The sequence below is a fragment of the Ursus maritimus genome, unplaced genomic scaffold, assembly GCF_017311325.1.
Source record: "Ursus maritimus isolate PB19 unplaced genomic scaffold, ASM1731132v1 scaffold_9, whole genome shotgun sequence".
NCBI lineage: Eukaryota > Metazoa > Chordata > Mammalia > Carnivora > Ursidae > Ursus > Ursus maritimus.
This window is the reverse complement of record NW_024427107.1, coordinates 17730156-17749023: the sequence shown is the minus strand read 5'-3', so window position 1 is coordinate 17749023 and position 18868 is coordinate 17730156. Positions and strand designations below refer to the sequence as shown.

Here is an 18868-nt window from a genome sequence, read left to right as displayed (position 1 = left end):
ATATTTTTTTAAAAAAATGTCTTTGAACATGCAAGCTCTCAAAAAAACTTATGTCCCTTTTCAGGTACTTCTTAAAGAATAGAGTTTCATCTAAACAGGACAGAAAACTAGGAAAAGGGAAGACACAAGATCTAGGAAACAGGAGAAAGTCAAAAGAAATTCCCAGAATGAATATGAAGGAAATGTGAAGTGAGGTCTTAGAATAGCATCTACCAGCCCAGGTGGTAGCAGGCTGAATTGGTGATAAATACACAGAAAAATAAGCAAATAATCAACCCATTTTTAACTCCAGGGAAAATAAAAAGCAATCATAGCGTATTATGTGATTTAAATTTGAACAGTATTTAAGTGAACTTAATTATATAGTCAATAAATATTAATCCTATCAACAATTTAAATCTAACTCTATTGACAGGATGGGGGAAGGGAAGTTTATTAGGGGTTGGAGTGGTACTTATGAGAATTATATCATCATGTTCCATAGTAGGAATTCAGTAGATAATTATCTAAGATTTAAAAATCAATAAATAACAGCTATTATTTAGTAATGTAGAGGTAAGTGGGTATAGGAATAGCTGTGGAAATTGAAAGTGGTTTTGTTATAAGCCCTCAGGTACTCTTTAAGTTTTGTTGTAAACCCTATGGTCTTATTTTTTAACAGTGTTGATTGCATTGCTTTGATTTTTAAAAAATCTAATTTAAAAATGGCTGAATGATTGGTAAGGAATTCCTGGTTAATAGAATTCTGTTATCATATATCACCATATCCCCCATTAGACTGAGAGCATTTAAGAGAAAGGAATTTTTGTTATTTCAGAATCCCCTAGAGTGCAGCCCAGTGAGCGCCTGGCACATAACAGGCACCTACTACATGTTTACAGAAAGAATGAATAAATGAATAGTAAAAAAATATTCAACCATGTGAAGAAGGAATGTAAACCATTCAGAAAGTTCCAGAGGCTGGACTATGCCAACAGTTGCTTTTTCCTCCCCTAAAGAGAAGATACCCAGGGAGTAAGGATGAAATTTCAAGTTCTTTTACTTCCAGCAAGAAGACAAGCAATTTAACATGCCCTGTGTAGCTTCTTGGAAGAATGAATATAGACTTGCACAGGGTTCATTTAAAATGTGCTCTTGTGTTGTTGGTGGAAATGCAACCCGGTGTAGCCACTCTGGAAAACACTATGGAAGTTCCTCTTTCAAAATGTTAAAAGTAGAACTACCCTACGACCCAGCAATTGCACTACTAGGTATTTATCCAAAGGATACAAAAATGCTGATTTGAAACATCCCAATGTTTATAGCAGCACTATTAACAATAGCCAAATCATGGAAAGAGCTCAAAGGTCCATCGACGATGAATGTATAAGGAAGATGTGGTATATATATACAATGGAATACTACTTGGTGATCAAAAAAAAAATGAAATTGCCATTTGCAACCACATGGATGGAACTCGAGTGTATTATACTAAGCAAAACAAGTCAGTCAGAGAAAGACAATGTATGATTTTACTCATGTGTTATTTAGGAAACAAAACAGATCAACATAGGAGAAGGGAAGGAAAAATAAAATAAGATTTAAAACAGAGAGGGAAGCAAACCATAAGAGACTTTAAAGCCTAGAGAACAAACTGCGGGTTGCTGGAGAAGAGGTGGGTGGCTGGATGGGCTAAATGGGTGATGGGCATAAGGAAGGCACTTGCTGGCATGAGCACCTGCTGTTACATGTAAATGATGAATCAGTAAACTCCTGAAACCAGTATTAGACTATATATTAACTAACTGTAATTTAAATTTAAAAATGATAGGAACAATAAAAAAATAAAACATGCTCTTGTGGTCCCTTTAAAATCAATTTCCAATGGCTTAGTAAAAGGATGTGTTGAAGTTCAGCAACAAAATGTCTCCATTTCTTTGGCTTTTATTTTTCCATTCTTTATGCTCACTGACTGAAGCTGCCCCAAAGCTCTTGACATCAAACCCTGTACCATGGGAGAGAAAGCTCAATGTGCCATACATAAGGTCGTTGACATCTATTCTAAAAGTCTTCAACAACAGACAGCTTTATGCCATGGGGAAAAAGTAGACATCATTAGAGACTCCTAACAAAAACCCTATAATTACCCAAGGTTTTTAGCACTTAGAGCAGCTGCTTTTATATGGACATCCATAGGTTCCTTGTATACATCTATATGAAAATACATGAAATAAGAAAAAAAGAAAAATAATGGTCCCTTAAGATAGTTAATAACTTTGAATCTTCCAGTCAAGATTCTTTGAGTAATGAGAAAGATATTTAAGAAAAATTAAAAGGAAAAGATACAGCAACAGTAACAAAAATTCTGGCGGGGCAACTTAAAATCTTGGAGCTCTGTGGAAGGAATAAGAAAAGGAAAAAGAAAAGAGAATTGGGTCACTGGCAAAAATAGGTATTCCCCAACGATTCCCATGCCCTAGCCTACTGAGGGTAGTAGAGCCACAGGGGAGTGACTACCTTGGAGGTGGAGGCATAGGATACAGTCCTGGAGGAAGCTTCCTCCTATCTGGGATTTCATTCCCTTCCCTCTCTCTTCTACATACGCACAGCTGCCAAAGACTCCTTCCCCCAAAATCCTCTAACCCTGCCCTCATTTCTCCTATTCTCTAGTCCAAAAATGGTCCAGGGCAGAAATTTGGGGCAACGGAGGTGGATGGAGGAGAGGGGAGGGTGGCAGAGGAATAGAGGAGGAAACAGAATAACAGAAGATAAATCCTGTCTTTTCCCCTTTCTATGTCTGTAGCCCCTCTAATCAGCAAATTTTTCAAAGTGGCTTCATACAATTTCTCCTTTATAATTCCTGTCCTCCTTCTAATGTCAGATCCATTGACTCATGCATGCACTTGTTCATGTCTTTTTTTTTTTTTAAAGATTTTATTTATTTATTTGACAGAGATAGAGACAGCCAGTGAGAGAGGGAACACAAGCAGGGGGAGTGGGAGAGGAAGAAGCAGGCTCATAGCAGAGGAGCCTGATGTGGGGCTCGATCCCACAACACTGGGATCACGCCCTGAGCCGAAGGCAGACGCTCAACCGCTGTGCCACCCAGGCGCCCCCATGTCTTCTTATCCATTCATTCAAAACACCTACCATCTGGCAATGCTTGTTAGACAATGGGGGAGACAATAATGAACAAAAAACAGATACAGTCTCTGGCCTCGAAGAGCTCTCACCCTTGAGGGGAAGAGAAACATTAAGCACACAATCACCCGAAAACAAATGTAAAATTGCACATCTGGCAAATACTACAGATAAAAAGTATGTGACTTGAAGAGCCTCCGACAGGGGGATTTGTCTTAGAGAGCTCAGCGAAAGCTTCCCTTAGGAAGGGATTGCTAAACTGGGCTCTGAGAGAACAGAAGGGTTTACCAGGTAAAGAATAACATGTGCAAATGCCCTGAAGCAGGTGAGAGTCTGGCAAAGATGAGAACAGGAAGCAGAGAGAGTGAAGGTGGAGCATACTACACATAGAGCTGATGGGTAGATGGGCCACATAGGTCATGATAGAGATTTTTGTCTTTAACCTAAGAACAATGGTGAATCACTGAAGGTGTTTAAGCAAGGGGTAAAGTAGTAATAAAGTAGCATTTCGAAAAGACCAGCATAGCTACAGTGTGGAGAATAGCTTGGAATAGGCTAGACAAGTTAGGCAGTGAGAGATGGTAGAAACTTGAACAGAGTTGGGGTAGAAATAAAGTGAGCAGATACTCTGGAGAGCTGTTTGGAAATCAAGTGTACAGAACTTGGTGGTGAGTTGGATATAGAGAGCATTGAAGAAGGAGAGGTCAAGAATGATTCTCTGGCTTCTGCCTTGCCCAACAGAATACAGGGAACTCAAAAGTCAGGTTCAGTGGAGAGGGAGAGGATCATGAGTTTTGGTCATACAGAGTTTGAGGTGCCTTTGTAGTGTTCCAGAGAAAATACTAAGTAGACAATTGGATATATAAAGCCAGATTCCAGTGGACAGAAGAATGTGGGTATCTCCAGCATATTGGTTATGTGGTCACTTAAACTGCTATCATGAATGATACTACCTAGATATGGGAGGAAAGAGTATTTGCTGAAATGCTCAATGTAGCTTCCCATAAAATCTGGTTCTTCTTGTCATGTACAGATGACCCTTCCTTCCTCAGTGTAACAGACGTTTTACTATTTTCATCAATGTGGCTATTCTTTTTCTGTAAAGGTTCTGCACATAAATAGAGATCGTGATGTGTTAGAAAATTGTTTTTCTAGCCATAATTTTACAGTCTGCTGTGGTCCAGGGAAGGAAAACAAATATGAAAGAAATAAATGTAGATTATAGAAAAGGAAGGAAGTGAATTAATCCCTGAACATCTGCCACAGGGACACCTATTTGCTCCCGTTCTCCACAGGAAACTGTATGCTCAGGAAACATGGTGATGCCCTTGGAGAGGTTTTACAGCACTGTTACTGTACAGATATTCTTTGGGCTTTTTCTCAATTAAATGGTCTGTTTCCATGGGCCAACTCAGTCAACAGTCCACTGGGTATAGCTCTTTTTTGTGAAATGTTTTCTCCAGTCTCAAAAGCAACTTTTATAAAACAGCTTGTTTATACCTTGGGGATTTCTATGGTCAGAAGTTACTTGTAGAGTCAGAGATTCATTCAGGATCCAGGGAGCCTGCAAACATGTAGAATCACAAAGCCGTTAGGGAGGAGTCAGTAAGATAACATGCTCCAAAGAAGTGAAACTGAGAAAGTTTGAGATTGGCAATGTATGGCTCAGTGATAAGGTCAGCAGTGCCTGTTCAGAAGGACCAGGCTGCAGGAGTGAGCAGTGACTGAGGAAGAAAAGTGGCCTAGACCCTTAAAACTCCAAATGTGGTCCTAAGACCAGCAGCATCAGCCTCAAAAATGCAGAATCTCAGTTTCTGCTCCAGACCAAACATATCAGAACCAGCATTTAATAAATGAGATGTCTAGGTGATTCTTAAGCACAAAAAAGTCTGAGAAACACTGCTCTGTACTACTCTTTCAAGAAGTGTAGCGATGGTAGGTTAAGAGATAGGATAAAAGCCATAGGAGAGGGAGAGATTAGAAATGAAAATGCAAGAGAAAGAAGACCCCGAGAAGAGAAGGCCTAGGAGAAGGGAAAAGATCAAGAGGACTGATGAATTTGAAAAAAGAGATGGGACTCTTCCTTTGTTGACAAAAATAGAAAAGAGGAATGGATGAAGTATGAGACCAAAGGCAGAAAACAGAAAACTGTGGGTAATGACCCAGTTCTCCCCAACAGAGAGCAAAGTCATCCACTGAGGAGGAGAAAGAAAGGTGTTAGGCCAAATACTCCATAGTTTAAATTCAGAGGGCTCTAGTTGAAATGACATCTACTTTTGGTTAACATTCCTTTGCATTTTTTCCTGTAACTCCTTTAAATAAGTATGCATCGATGTATTAAAATATTAAAACTTCACTGGCCATTTACAATAAAACTTCCATTTCTATAAGTAGTTGATGAGCCATGAACTTCACTAGGGCCAACATTATATACCTTGATGACATATTAAGTCAAATAAACATCATGGTTGCAAAAATTTATAAAAACTTGAAAGAACAGTAATACTAAAAAAATCTTTACCTATAGTTTTTATGTCTGCAAAGTTTGCTAAATCAATAAAATGATCTGAAAAATTCATCTCACAGTCAGATATATTAGTGATTTACTTCATTGGTTTTCTGATAACCATTTATCATGAAGTAAAGCATCTTCAGAATGAATGGTGGAAATAAAAAATTTGATGTGCCTGCCTCTTATATAAACTAAATATTTCATTTATAAGACACAAATGAACAAACCACTATGGCCTGTCATGTTTTTCCAGTTTCTAATTTATTCAACCTCTGCTCAATATTGATCCTGACAAGCACAGTAACCCAAAGATAAATTTATTCACTCTACAGTTTAGTCAGAAACAAGCCAAAAATTATAGATTTTCCCAGGCAGATGATGACAAGCAGTCAGGGGGATGACAAATGGCTGTCTTTAGATTTAGTTAGGACAGTTGGACCAGACATTTCCAATAAAGATTGGAGCATGCTGGTCAAATACAGGTTCATCAGTGGCCATCATTAATTGTAGAGCAAGCACTGCCAGTTACTGCAGCCGCCTACATAGGAGCCTGGGCACCAGCCCTGCATGGGAAATAGAATCGGTTCCTCAGTATTTTGCAGCACTCCTCTAAGTGATAGCATGACATGATCATTTATCAAACAGAGACTGTCCAGAAAAGTGTCTGCTCCCTTTAGTAACACTGAAGGGCAGGAAAGCGAAAGCATTTTATTAGAGACAGGAAGGCAATGAACTACCGGAGCGTATCCAAAGGCTAATCATATTTCAGCGCAGGATTAGTTTTTTCTTAAATAAACATACACTGGAGGGAGTATGTCACGGGTCATTTATCAAGTGAGGAACAATTAACAAAACTCTACAGGATTCTTTTTATCTGTATAAATTTTAAGTTTTCTTATTGTTATTACTTAATTTTTGGATGATGGGCATCATATTCAACACTACAAAAATTCAATGCACAGTTCCATCCTTAGAGGTTTTTAGACTAAGAAATACAGTGAAACTCTCACATAAAATAATTATGGCTGTATCAAATGCTGTTAAACAAACGCTGTGGAGAGGAAATAATCCAGGGCCCAAGACTGAAAGATGAAGTTACAACTTTTGAAGACAGCTTTCTTATAAAAAGTCAACTACTAGTTAGTGAGTCAGAAGCTTATTCTTCCTTACAACAATTTTTGCTCTCTACTGACCAAAATTAAGAGAAAGGTTATTAGCTGAAGGGTGGTAAGGCAAAAAGACAGAGAATTAACATATTTATTAGGTACCTGCTTTGTTTCAGGCACTTTATATGCCACAACAACTAATCTTAACTAGTCACACTTTATAAATGAGAACACAGACTTGTCTAAGGTCATACAGTAAGCAGCAGTGCCAGGAAGGTTGGGGTTGTCTATTTTTTTTTAAACTATATTTTTTTCACAAATTATTTATTTGGATACCTCAGAGTCTAATACAGAACATAGCCCATGATTCAATACCTATTTTGTTGAATAATAAAGTAGGTAGAACTGGAAATATTTTTACCATTTTATGTAAGGAGACACTAGTCTCAAGAAGATTAAGAGAACTACCAGGTGCTCTGCAGTAGGTCCTAGACATCTACCCAGCTATCCTTGTAATTATTCCCCTAAAATACCATTCCTTCATGTAGATAGAGGCATATACCTGGATATTCCAAATCTGTTACCTCCATGATATGAGCATTTTGTGGGGATTTTTTTTCCATGTAAGTTCTACAACCAACGTGGGGCTCGAACTCACTACCCTGAGATCAAAAGTCACATGCCGGCTAGGTGCTCCTTGTGGAGATTTTTAATATGTGGAAGGGAACTGTTGTCACAGCTCACAGTAAAAAAAAAAAAAAAAAAAAAAAAAAAATTTCTAGGGCACCTACGCCGAGGTGGCTCAGTTGGTTAAACGTCCAACTCTTGACTTAGGCTCAGGTCATGATCTCAGGGTTGTGAGATCAAGTCCCACACTGAGCTCCGTGCTGGGTTTGGAGACTGCTTAACAGTCTCTCTCCCCTCTACCCCTCCCCATCTCTAAAAACCAAAGGTAAACAAACCAAAAAAATGATTTTCTAAAATCTAAAGAATAAATTCAGTCTTATCAAAAGAAATTTTTCTAAAAATGGAAAAATGAAATATCTAAGTAACAAGAAACATGCATCAAGCAAAGAATAAGATGGAAAGTACAAATAGGTTAAATAGATACACAAGGCTGAAAGGTACCAACCTTTGAAGGTAAGGAAATGATAACAGGAATAAAAATACCAAGCAATTCATTGCCGATTACTTTCAGCTTTGCAATTAAGAGTATGTATGAATTGATCTATACTTTGTATTTCCTAATTTTCCCTATAATTTTGGTCTTGGCTTGAGGAGAACAAATAGAAGAATCATAGGTGTTTGCCTGTTGCTATTCTTCAGAATTTTCATTAACTTTGTAATTCTAACCACCTTATTCTAAAGAATAGTTATTTCCCTAGATGTGTACAAGATCAATTAGTAGTATAGACCATTTTACTCAAAAAGATTTATGGTACACCTTCTAAGTACCTAGAAAAGCAGTAATTAGAGCTAGAAAAGCAGTAATTACCTTTAATAACAGCAAACTGATATGAAAGAAATATTGGTGATTATGAAATACTTGTGTCTTGTTTTTTCTTCTCTAATTATAGGATTTGGAATTTTTACTGAACAAGTTGATGAAGCTGTGGAAAATGGATCTAAATGGAAATCCTGTTTGTCTCAAACCTAAATACAGAGACAGACTGATACTGGTGTCCAAATCACTGGGTATATATTTATATTATATTAATATAATTGTCTTAGAGAAAGAGAACTGGTTAACTTTTTAGTTAATTTAATATCAGACCTTGAAAAATATAAATACGATGTCTAAATCTATGAAAATGGTCAATTTTAAATTCAATATTTTAAGTAAAAGCAAAAGTTAAAATTGAGAAATAAAACATGAAAATATCTGCTGTTGAGAAATAATTAAGGCACCACATACCCTTTCTTTAAAAACGTGTAGAGGGGCACCTGGGTAGCGCAGTCGTTAAAGCGTCTGCCTTCGGCTCAGGGCGTGATCCCGGCGTTCCGGGATCGAGTCCCATTCCGGGATCGAGTCCCATTCCGGGATCGAGTCCCACATCAGGCTCCTCCGCTGGGAGCCTGCTTCTTCCTCTCTCACTCACCTGCTGTGTTCCCTCTCTCGCTGGCTGTCTCTCTGTCACATAAATAAATAAAATCTTTAAAAAAATAAAAAATAAAAATGTGTAGAACTTGCTGACCTTTTGTCAAATTCTCACTGGCACAAATCCTCTGAAGATCCCAAGAGACTCTTTAGTTCTTGGATCTGTAGATAAAAATTAATGAAAGTATTCATTGCTTGACAATTGCCCTAAGAATGTACAGGGTTCCTTTCATTTGAAAGGGGAGCAAGGTAGAGAGTCCCTTTATGAGATCCTTAGAAATAATAACACCCTGATTATGCACTATACTGGGGGCAATGGACAACAGCTCTTCACTAGGGACCAAGTTATACACATCAGAGAGATAATGAAAGAGTTTCCTATATCTGAACATGCTATACTTGGGTATAAAAACTAACGCATGGCAAAACCATTTCAAAGCTCATAGCTGTAGTAAACCTTGATTAATCATGATGCTAGTGCAGTGGTTCTCTTGGGGGAGGGAGGGGTTGATAAAGGGTATATCACAAAAATTCAGGACTTTTCAAAATACATATGCAAGGGTCACACCCTGACCACTACCCTTGACCCCATCAGCCAAGGGAAGGAAACAGAGAATACACCAAGAAAACAGTCATTTGTATTTTTTGTAAGTTGTGCAGATGAATCTGCAATGCACATTCCCCCAACTCTCCATCTCCTTCCCTTCCTGACCTCCACACGCAATTGTATTAGTCCACTTTCTTTAGGAAGCAGAGTAAATACAACTAATGTTAGATGCTTAAGAATCTTCCTATTTTCATGGAACCATTTCTGGGAACACTTCTCATTATATAGTACTGTAGAGGTGATGCAGTAAAGGATGTGGAGATAAGGTACTTTCTAAATAAATAGAATTTAGTCAAAAATGTTTTTAAATAAATCTTTCCTAAACATATTTTGTGATTATAAAATTAATACACATTTCCTTTTTTTTTTTTAATTTTAAGTAGGATCCATACCCAATGTGGGGCTTGAACTCACAACCTCAAGATCAAGAGTCACAAGTTCTACCAACTGAGCCACCCAGTCACCCCTAAAATTAATACATATTTCTTGGGGCGCCTGGGTGGCTCAGTCATTAAGGGTCTGCCTTCGGCTCAGGGCATGATCCCAGCGTTCTGGGATCGAGCCCCACATCAGGCTCCTCTGCTGGAAGCCTGCTTCTTCCTCTCTCACTCCCCCTGCTTGTGTTCCCTCTCTCGCTGGCTGTCTCTGTCTCTGTCAAATAAATAAATAAACAAATAATCTAAAAAAAAAAATATTTCTTACAAAAATGCCAAAAATACAAAAAAGAAAATTAATGTCATTCATAATCCCACCATAAATCTGCTGTTAAAACTTTAGTATATGTCCTTTCAGTCTTTTCTCTTTGGTTCTAGCTTGTCTTCTTCTTTTTTAAGATTTTTTTTTTTTTTAATTTGAGAGAGAGAGCACGTGAGAGAGAAAGAACAGGCAGAGGGAGAGGGAGAAGCAGCCTCCTGGTGAGCAGGGAGCCCTACCTGGGATCATGACCTGAGCCAAAGGCAGATACCTGCAACCAACTGAGCCACCCAGGCACCCCCAGCTTGCCTTATTTTCTTGTCCTTTTTTATGCAAAACCAAAACAAAAAGTGAATTGAGGACCTGGTTTGATGTCCCCAGTAAGGACTGTGGAGAGACATGTTTTATAAGTAACCCAGTCCTCACCAAACAGAATGACAAGCCACACATTTGGTTTATTTACTCAGCCTGAGTGGAAATAAATTTTGTGTTGAGAACAACTCATTAAAACAAATCTCATAGGTCTCCTGTCTTATGTCCATTACCTGGCTTCCCCTCCTGAACCACCTCTACATGATCATTTCCTAAAAGAAGAAATCAGACTTAGTAAGGCATAGTCTCCTAGTCATTCTCAGCTTTGTCCGCAACATAAAGATGAGGAAAAAGGGATCACGGTGAAAGATTTGGGTTTTCATTCCTTATCTTTAGAACATGTTTTAAAAATCTATATTTATTTACACATATCACACCCAAAAATACACTAACAAATTATACAATTATTAATAAAAACAAATCTGGAAAGATATCAATAAATCCAAGTGGCTGGGAAAACTAAGCATAAAAGAATGACCTTTAATATAAAGTTGTAAGTACGAAGATGCTTGATAAAGAACATTCAGCCAATTTCTTACATTCCAATTTGGAGAGTACTAATTTCAGTTAAAATAAGTACATGACACAATATATGGAAACAACTATACTTCCAGAGTTTATGGTTCTAGTTTACATTTCCAGTTTCATCACTTTATTTTGTACTTAGGATCTAACAATATTATGGATCATAGTTAAGTGGCAATGTTAATACTTTCAGTAGTGCAATCAGTATCAGGATACTGTCACTTTCCCTGTAAGAACATGATTTAAATTTTTTTACTACATCCTTTTCTCATCTGGGATCCAGTGGAAGACATTCCATGGATAATGAAAGAAAAATATATAATTACCTTTAAAAACTACTATATAGCAAATTTTGTTAGAAAGAGATAGTGTTTTTATCAAATGAAGGCCACATGTAGTCATGTAATTACATATAAAACAAAATGTCCTATAAAGGGATAATTTGTAATTTTATAGTATATGTAGTATATATACATATACAATGGAATACTATCAACCATTAAAAATTGTGTTTAAAGAAAGACATGATAAAATATGATCACAATACAATAATAAAAATTAGAATGTAATACTATGTAAATAGAGAATTCCAACTTTATATAATACACACACACACACACACACAGAAAACAAAAAAATGTTAAAAATATACTGTTAGTGGGTTTTAGTGATTCTTTTTGGTTGTAGAACACAGGCAATATTAATTTTTTTTCTTTTCCCACTTTTTTGTATTTTCCAAATATCTTACAGTATACAAAAATTATTTTATGTAATTTAAGATACTCAATTTTCAAAACCTTTTTTTAGAGGGACAAAATTTCAACATAGCTGAAATCTTCATTGAACCAAGAGACCAGCTTTGTGAGTTGTCCCTATCATATCCTATGTCCTAGCATATAATAGCAGTGTCTGGGTGGCTCAGTTAAGCCAAGGCTGGTTAAGCCTAGGATATAATAAGCATTATTAATGTTTGTGCTTTTAAAATACCATGATAAATGTACAAAATTTCTTACTCACTTTAACATAAAATGTATTTTATAGTTTTTCCTAAGAATAATAACCGTAAAATGGAAATGAATAGATAATATCTAAATTTTGTTTAACATGACATTTTTGTTTTTAAAAATAACAATACAATTTACATGTGGCCCTAGAAGGGAAAGCATACATCAAATTGTTTACAGTGATTATCTTTGTCATTGATGGTAAGGAGAATTATGGATAGTAATTACAGAGTCTTCTTATTTTTTTTTCCACCATGTTTCAGTTGTTTATAGTCACATATTCTTTTTGAAATCAGAAAAAAATAATTTAAAATAAGAGCTCAACAAAAAGAAGTTGTATAAATAAGGTATTTTTAAAAGATATTTATTTCAGCCTCTGTTGTAATTTAAGTTCATGTGCCTTAAACCAGAAATATGTATATATTGTCTATATATTTATATATTATATTTTAACATATACATTTTTTTCTCTAGAATTTCTTGATGGAAAAGAAATTAAAAATATGGAAAGACAATTCCTAATAAATTGGAAAGCATCCAAAGATGCCAAGAAAATCAGCAAGAAAAGGAACAGTAAAACCGAGGGTGCAAGTAACTCATACTAAGTAAGCAGGCTGTCATTCATTAGTTAACCACTTCTACTAAAAGAGGGAATATTCTACCCAGCAACAACAACAAAAAATGCCAGAAATAAGAAGCTTTTGTTTAGATTTTTGTTTAAGATTTTGGGTTTTTTAAAACTTATTTACAATTCCTCGGAAATTTTACCTGTTATGTTTACATATGAAAATGATAGCTACTGCCAACAAAAGCTGTGTTTGGTTCATACTGAGTTTGACTATGTCAGCTATGAAAACAGAGCCATGAGGGTGGTGGAAAATGTATAATTTTGTATCTGACAAAAGTACATATTAATTATGCAAATGGTGAAACAACAATCAGCTATGTAAATTGTGAAATCTAAGTCACTAGTATATGAGCTTAGTAGCAGTGCAAAAATCACATTTTCCATCAGGATACAGAATAAAAATGTATGACAACCACATCTGTGGCCTATACTCTGTGGCCTATCCCCTTTCTCACATACATGCCCTAACACTTGAATATTTTGTTTATAACATGCTTAAGATTATAAAGCAAAGGACAGGTCAACCTCCCCTGCTTAACTTATGTACCTAATGTAGCCAAGTGTAACATGTAACAATTATCTTTATCATATTTAGGAGCATTCTAGAATTCATTCTTCACAGATTCTATAGTCCACAACATTGGAATGAACCTCTTCCTCTGTTCCATAACAGTGTTTGAATGCTAATGGTCCTCCTATTTCACAGCTACCGGGATGGGATCATAGAAAGGGATTAGGTCAGGGGAATAGGGAAAGGGAAACTATAATAGCATAAGGCTTCATACATGGATACCATATCCTAGGAGCTCTGCCACTCTAGAACAAGAAGGTTGAGGTGAGGAGAAGCAAAGGTAAAAAGGCATGGAGCTCTGATGATTTTGCCATATCACGTCCATTGAATATGAACTGTGGGAAATCGTTTTGAAGAATGGGACTTTCTGAACTGACAGTATTACCCATGAGTGATGATGATGTGCTGGCAATGTGAATTTTTCAAGATCTCAAATCTATAAAATGGACAGGCAGCATTTCTCCTATGTTCATCCCTGGTTGGCTTTGAAGGGCAGAACCAGACCCAGGGTAAGGATTCCAGTATTTTACATATTTTCAGTATTATAGCAAGGACATCAAAGTACTTTATTAATACTGAAGTATTCATAGAATTCAACACCAGCCCTCACCCAAAAACTGAACCTATTCTAAACAGAATGTAGTTTCCTTCATCTTAATAGATTTTAAAAATTCTTCCTACTTCAGAAGCAATTTCCAATGAAATTCTACAAAACAATTAAAATGTGCCTTAAAGTTTATAATCTAAAAAAATTACACTAGGGGCGCCTGGGTTGCACAGCGGTTAAGCGTCTGCCTTCGGCTCAGGGCGTGATCCCGGCGTTATGGGATCGAGCCCCACATCAGGCTCCTCCGCTATGAGTCTGCTTCTTCCTCTCCCACTCCCCCTGCTTGTGTTCCCTCTCTCGCTGGCTGCCTCTCTGTCAAATAAATAAATAAAATCTTTAAATAAATAAATAAATAAATAAATAAATAAATTACACTGTCATTTGATTTTTCTCAATAAAATCTTCAATTTCTTCATAATCTAGTGTGACCACTAACAATTACCAAAAGCAATCTTTAAAGCCATATAGATACAGTAATAACAAACCATCTGAAAAGTGATTTAAGAAAACAATTCCATTTTGGGGCGCCTGGGTGGCACAGTCGTTAAGCGTCTGCCTTCAGCTCAGGGCGTGATCCCGGTGCTCTGGGATCGAGCCCCACATCAGACTCCTTTGCTAGGAGCCTGCTTCTTCCTCTCCCACTCCCCCTGCTTTGTTCCCTCTCTCACTGGCTGTCTCACTCTGTCAAATAAATAAATAAAATCTTAAAAAAAAAAAGAAAACAATTCCATTTAATATAGCACAAAAAAGAATAAAATACCTACAAACAAATTTAACTAGTAAGGTAAGAAAAAAAAAAAAAGAATTGTATACCGAAAACTACAAAACACTAATGAAAGAAATCAACAAACAAACGAATGGAAAGACATCTGGTGTTCATGAAGTAGAAAATTTAATATTGTTAAAATGTCCATAATACCCAAAAGCAATCAACAAATTCAGTACAATCGCAATCAAAATCTGAATGGCATTTTCACAGAATTGAAAAACAATTCTAAAATTCGTATTGAACCACAAAGGATCACCAATAGCCAAATCAACCTTGAGAAGATTAGAGGCATCATACTTCCTGATTTCGAAATATATTACAAAACACAGCAATCAAAACAGTGTAGTACGGGTGTAGGACAGACATACAGATATACAGAATAGAATAGAAAGCTCAAAAATAAATCCATGCAAAAATGATCAACTGATTTTCAACAAAGGTGCCAAGAATAAAGACAGTCAAATGTTGTTGGGAAAACTGGATATCCACATGCAAGAGAACACTTATCATAAACCACACAAAAAAATCCACTCAAAATGGATTAAAGACTTAAACATAAGACCTGAAATTGTAAAACTCTAGAAGAAAACACAGGAGAAATCTTCATGACATTAGTCTTGGCAATGATTTCATGGGTATGACACCAAAAAGCACAGGCAACAAAAACAAGTATACTATATCAAACTAAAAAGTTCATGCAAAGCAAAGGGAATAATCAGCAGAGTAAAAAGACAACCTACATAATGGGAGAAAATATTTGTAAACTGTACATCTGATATGGGGTTAAGCTCCAAAACATATATAGAACTCCTCCAACTCAACAGCAAAAAAACTAATAACCAGATTTTAAAATGGGCTAGGGACTTGAAAAGGCATATCTCCAAAGACCTACAAATGGCCAACAGGTATATTTTTTAAAAATGTTCAATATCATTAATCAACAGGGAAATGCAAATCAAAACCACAATGAGGGGGCGCCTGGGTGGCGCAGTCGTTAAGCGTCTGCCTTCGGCTCAGGGCGTGATCCCGGAATCCCGGGATCGAGCCCCACGTCAGGCTCCTCTCCTGGGAGCCTGCTTCTTCCTCTCCCACTCCCCCTGCTTGTGTTCCCTCTCTCGCTGGCTGTCTGTCTCTGTCAAATAAATAAATAAAATCTTTAAAAAAAAAAAAAAACCACAATGAGGTATCACCACACACCTGTCAGATGTGTATTATTATCAAAAGTATCAATGTGCCTTAAACCAGAAATACATACATATTATCTATATATTTATATACTATATATTTATATACTATATATCTATATATTTGTGTATATATATATAAAACCTATTATAAAAAAGCCAAAAGACAACAAGAGTTGGTGAGCATGTAGAGAAATTTGAACTTTGTATACTACTGGTGGGGATGCAAAATGGTGCAGCCACTATGAAAAACAGTGTGGCAGTGCATCAAAATTTAAGAATAGAACTACTATATGATCCAGCAATCCCAGTTCTGTGTATTCATTCAAAAAAACTGAAATTAAGATTTTTGAAGAGATATTAGTACTCCTGTGTTCACTACAGCACTAGTCACAATAGCCAAGATGTAGAAACAACCTAAATTCCTAAATTTAGTCCAATGACAGATGAATGGATAAAGAAAACATGGTATATACATACAACAAAATACTATCCACCCTTCAAAGAGAATGAAATTCTGCAACATGTGACAACATGAATGAACCTTGAGGACATGATGCTAAATAAAATAAGCCAGTCACAGAAAGACAAATACTGCATGATTCCACTTACATGAGCTATCCAAAATAGTCACATTCATAGAATCAAAGAGTAGAATGGTGGTTGCTAGAGGCTGGGGGAAAGAGTAAGTGGGGAGTTACTAATCAATGGGCATAAAGTTTCAGTTAAGCAGCATGAATAAGCTCTAGAGATCTATTGTACAAAGTTGTACCTATAGTCAAAAATAATGTATTGTACACTTAAGAATTTGTTTACAAAGTGGATCTCATGTTAAGTGTTTTTACCACATATATATTTTTTTTTAAAAAAAGCTTCCGCACAGCAAAGGAAACAATTAAACTGAAAGACAACCTACTGAATGGGAGAAGATATTTGCAAATGACATATCCAAAAAAGGATTATATGTATATAAAGAACTGATATAAGTCAACACCAAAAAAAATAAATAATCCAATTAAAAAATGGGCAGAAGATATGAACAGACATTTCTCCAAAGAGGATATGCAGATGGCCAACAGACACATGAAAGATGCTCAAGGCATCACTCATCATCAGGGAATTGCAAATCAAATTGACAATAAGATATCACCTAACTCCTATCAGAATGGCTAAAACAAAAAAACCCAAGAAACAACGAGTGTTGGCAAAGATGTAGAGAAAAAAGAACGCTCATGCACTATTGGTAGGAATGCAAACTGGTGCAGCCACTATGGAATACCATACAGAAGTTCCTTAAAAAGTTAAAAAAAGAACTACCCTATGATCCAGTAATTACACTACTGGGTATTTAACTCCAAAATACACAAAAACTAATTAAAAGTGATATACGCACTCTTATGTTTATTGCAGGATTATCTACAATAGCCAAATTATCAAAGCAGCCCAAGTGTCCGTTGAAAGATGAATGGATAGATGTGGTGTATATATGTACAATGGAATATTATTCAGCCACAAAAAAGAATGAAATCTTGCCATTTGCAACAACATTAATGGAGCTAGAGAGTATAATGCTAAGCAAAATAAGTCAGTCAGAGAAAGACAAATAAATACCGTAATTTAAGAAACAAAACAAACGAGCAAGGGGGAAAAAAAGAGAGATAAAATAAAAAACAGACTTAACTATAGAGAAAAGACTAATGGTTACCAGAGGGGAGATGGGTAGAGGGATGGGTGAAATAAGTGAAGGGGATTAAAGAATGTACTTATCATGATGAGCACTGAGTAATGTATACAATTGTTGAATCATTACATTATACACCTAATGTACACCTAACATTAATCTAACATCGTATGCTAATTATTTGGAATTAAAATTTAAAAGTTAATAATTTTAATTAAAAAATTTTTAATGTTCTTCGCACAAATTTTTTAAAAGCCATATAGAATGTTACATAGTACAGAAGTATCATTTCATACCCTGCTGTAGTTGCTATTATAATAATCATTAATAATTTAAAATAGAAAGCACTCTAGGCTAGGAGGCAAAGAAGAGGAGGTAAGGGAAAAAAGAGAGGTAATTTTTACTATGCTAAACATTTCAGATATCTATAAACATCATTGCAATTAATCATTATAACCTATGGCAAAGATAATTATTACATCCATTTTGTAGATGAGAAAGCTGAGTTTTAGAAAGGTGAAATAACTTGTCTAAGGTCACAAAGATAGCAGTGATTAATCAAAATTATTTAACTTCATCAAACAGCTTTGGCTTCTAGTGACAACTCTAGCAACGACTGGCTGAATTATGCTTGATAGAAGGACAATGATGTCTCCTCTACTTAGAAATTCACTTCAGATTGGTGGGAATTTAGGGAAATCTGCAGATGTGTAAATATGTGATAATGTAAACAAATAAGTTTCGTAAATAAAAACTACAGAGAAAATGGGATAATATTAAAATAATTTTAAGTATTCTAATAGATTATATGATTTTACTATATTGAAAAATAAACTCTAAGGTCAATTAAAATACAATTGAAATTGAAAGCTGATTAGCTGCAAGAGAAAATTATCTGAGTTTTCCTCAGGAGTACTTAGTTATTCTCCCTTGACCACTTGTAGATACCCTTCTCTCTCGCCTCCTACATGTTTGCCATTCCCATCCAAACACAATGACTCAGTTCTGAGCCTTTCTGGCATAACATCAGTGACATCTGTAGATACATGTATGTAGCACACACTCACTCCATCCTTCGGTATGTGACCAACAACTTAACACTATGGCTTTACTAAGGCTCTGTTATTACTGCTCAAAAGGAATGGACAGCATGAATTAAAGTCTAGAAGATATGTTATGTATTTTTAAAATCTACAATATACCTTTAGGTCTTTAGAAGAACTAAGATGAACCTTTTAAAGACATCCTGTACAACCAAATACATTATAAGTGAACAGGAATTCTTAGGAAGATAATAACTTTTGTACTTCCTGACCGTTTACATATTTTTGATAGCCTTGTAAATTTGGAGCTCTATATTGGAGATTATGACAAGATTTATAGGAATTATG

At 35.9% G+C, this 18868-nt stretch overlaps 1 protein-coding gene across 2 annotated transcripts in view; it reads left to right on the top strand.

The window, feature by feature from the left end:
- PPP1R42 (protein phosphatase 1 regulatory subunit 42) overlaps window positions 1-14012 on the top strand; it is a 45050-nt gene extending 31038 nt beyond the window's left edge. For both annotated transcript variants that reach the window (XM_040625531.1, XM_040625530.1), the window contains 2 exons: window positions 8316-8433; window positions 12512-14012. In XM_040625531.1, coding sequence (XP_040481465.1) covers window positions 8316-8433; window positions 12512-12642 — 249 coding nt within the window. In that variant the 3' untranslated portion in view covers window positions 12643-14012. The remainder of the gene's footprint in view (window positions 1-8315; window positions 8434-12511) is intronic.
- Window positions 14013-18868: the final 4856 nt, after the last annotated feature.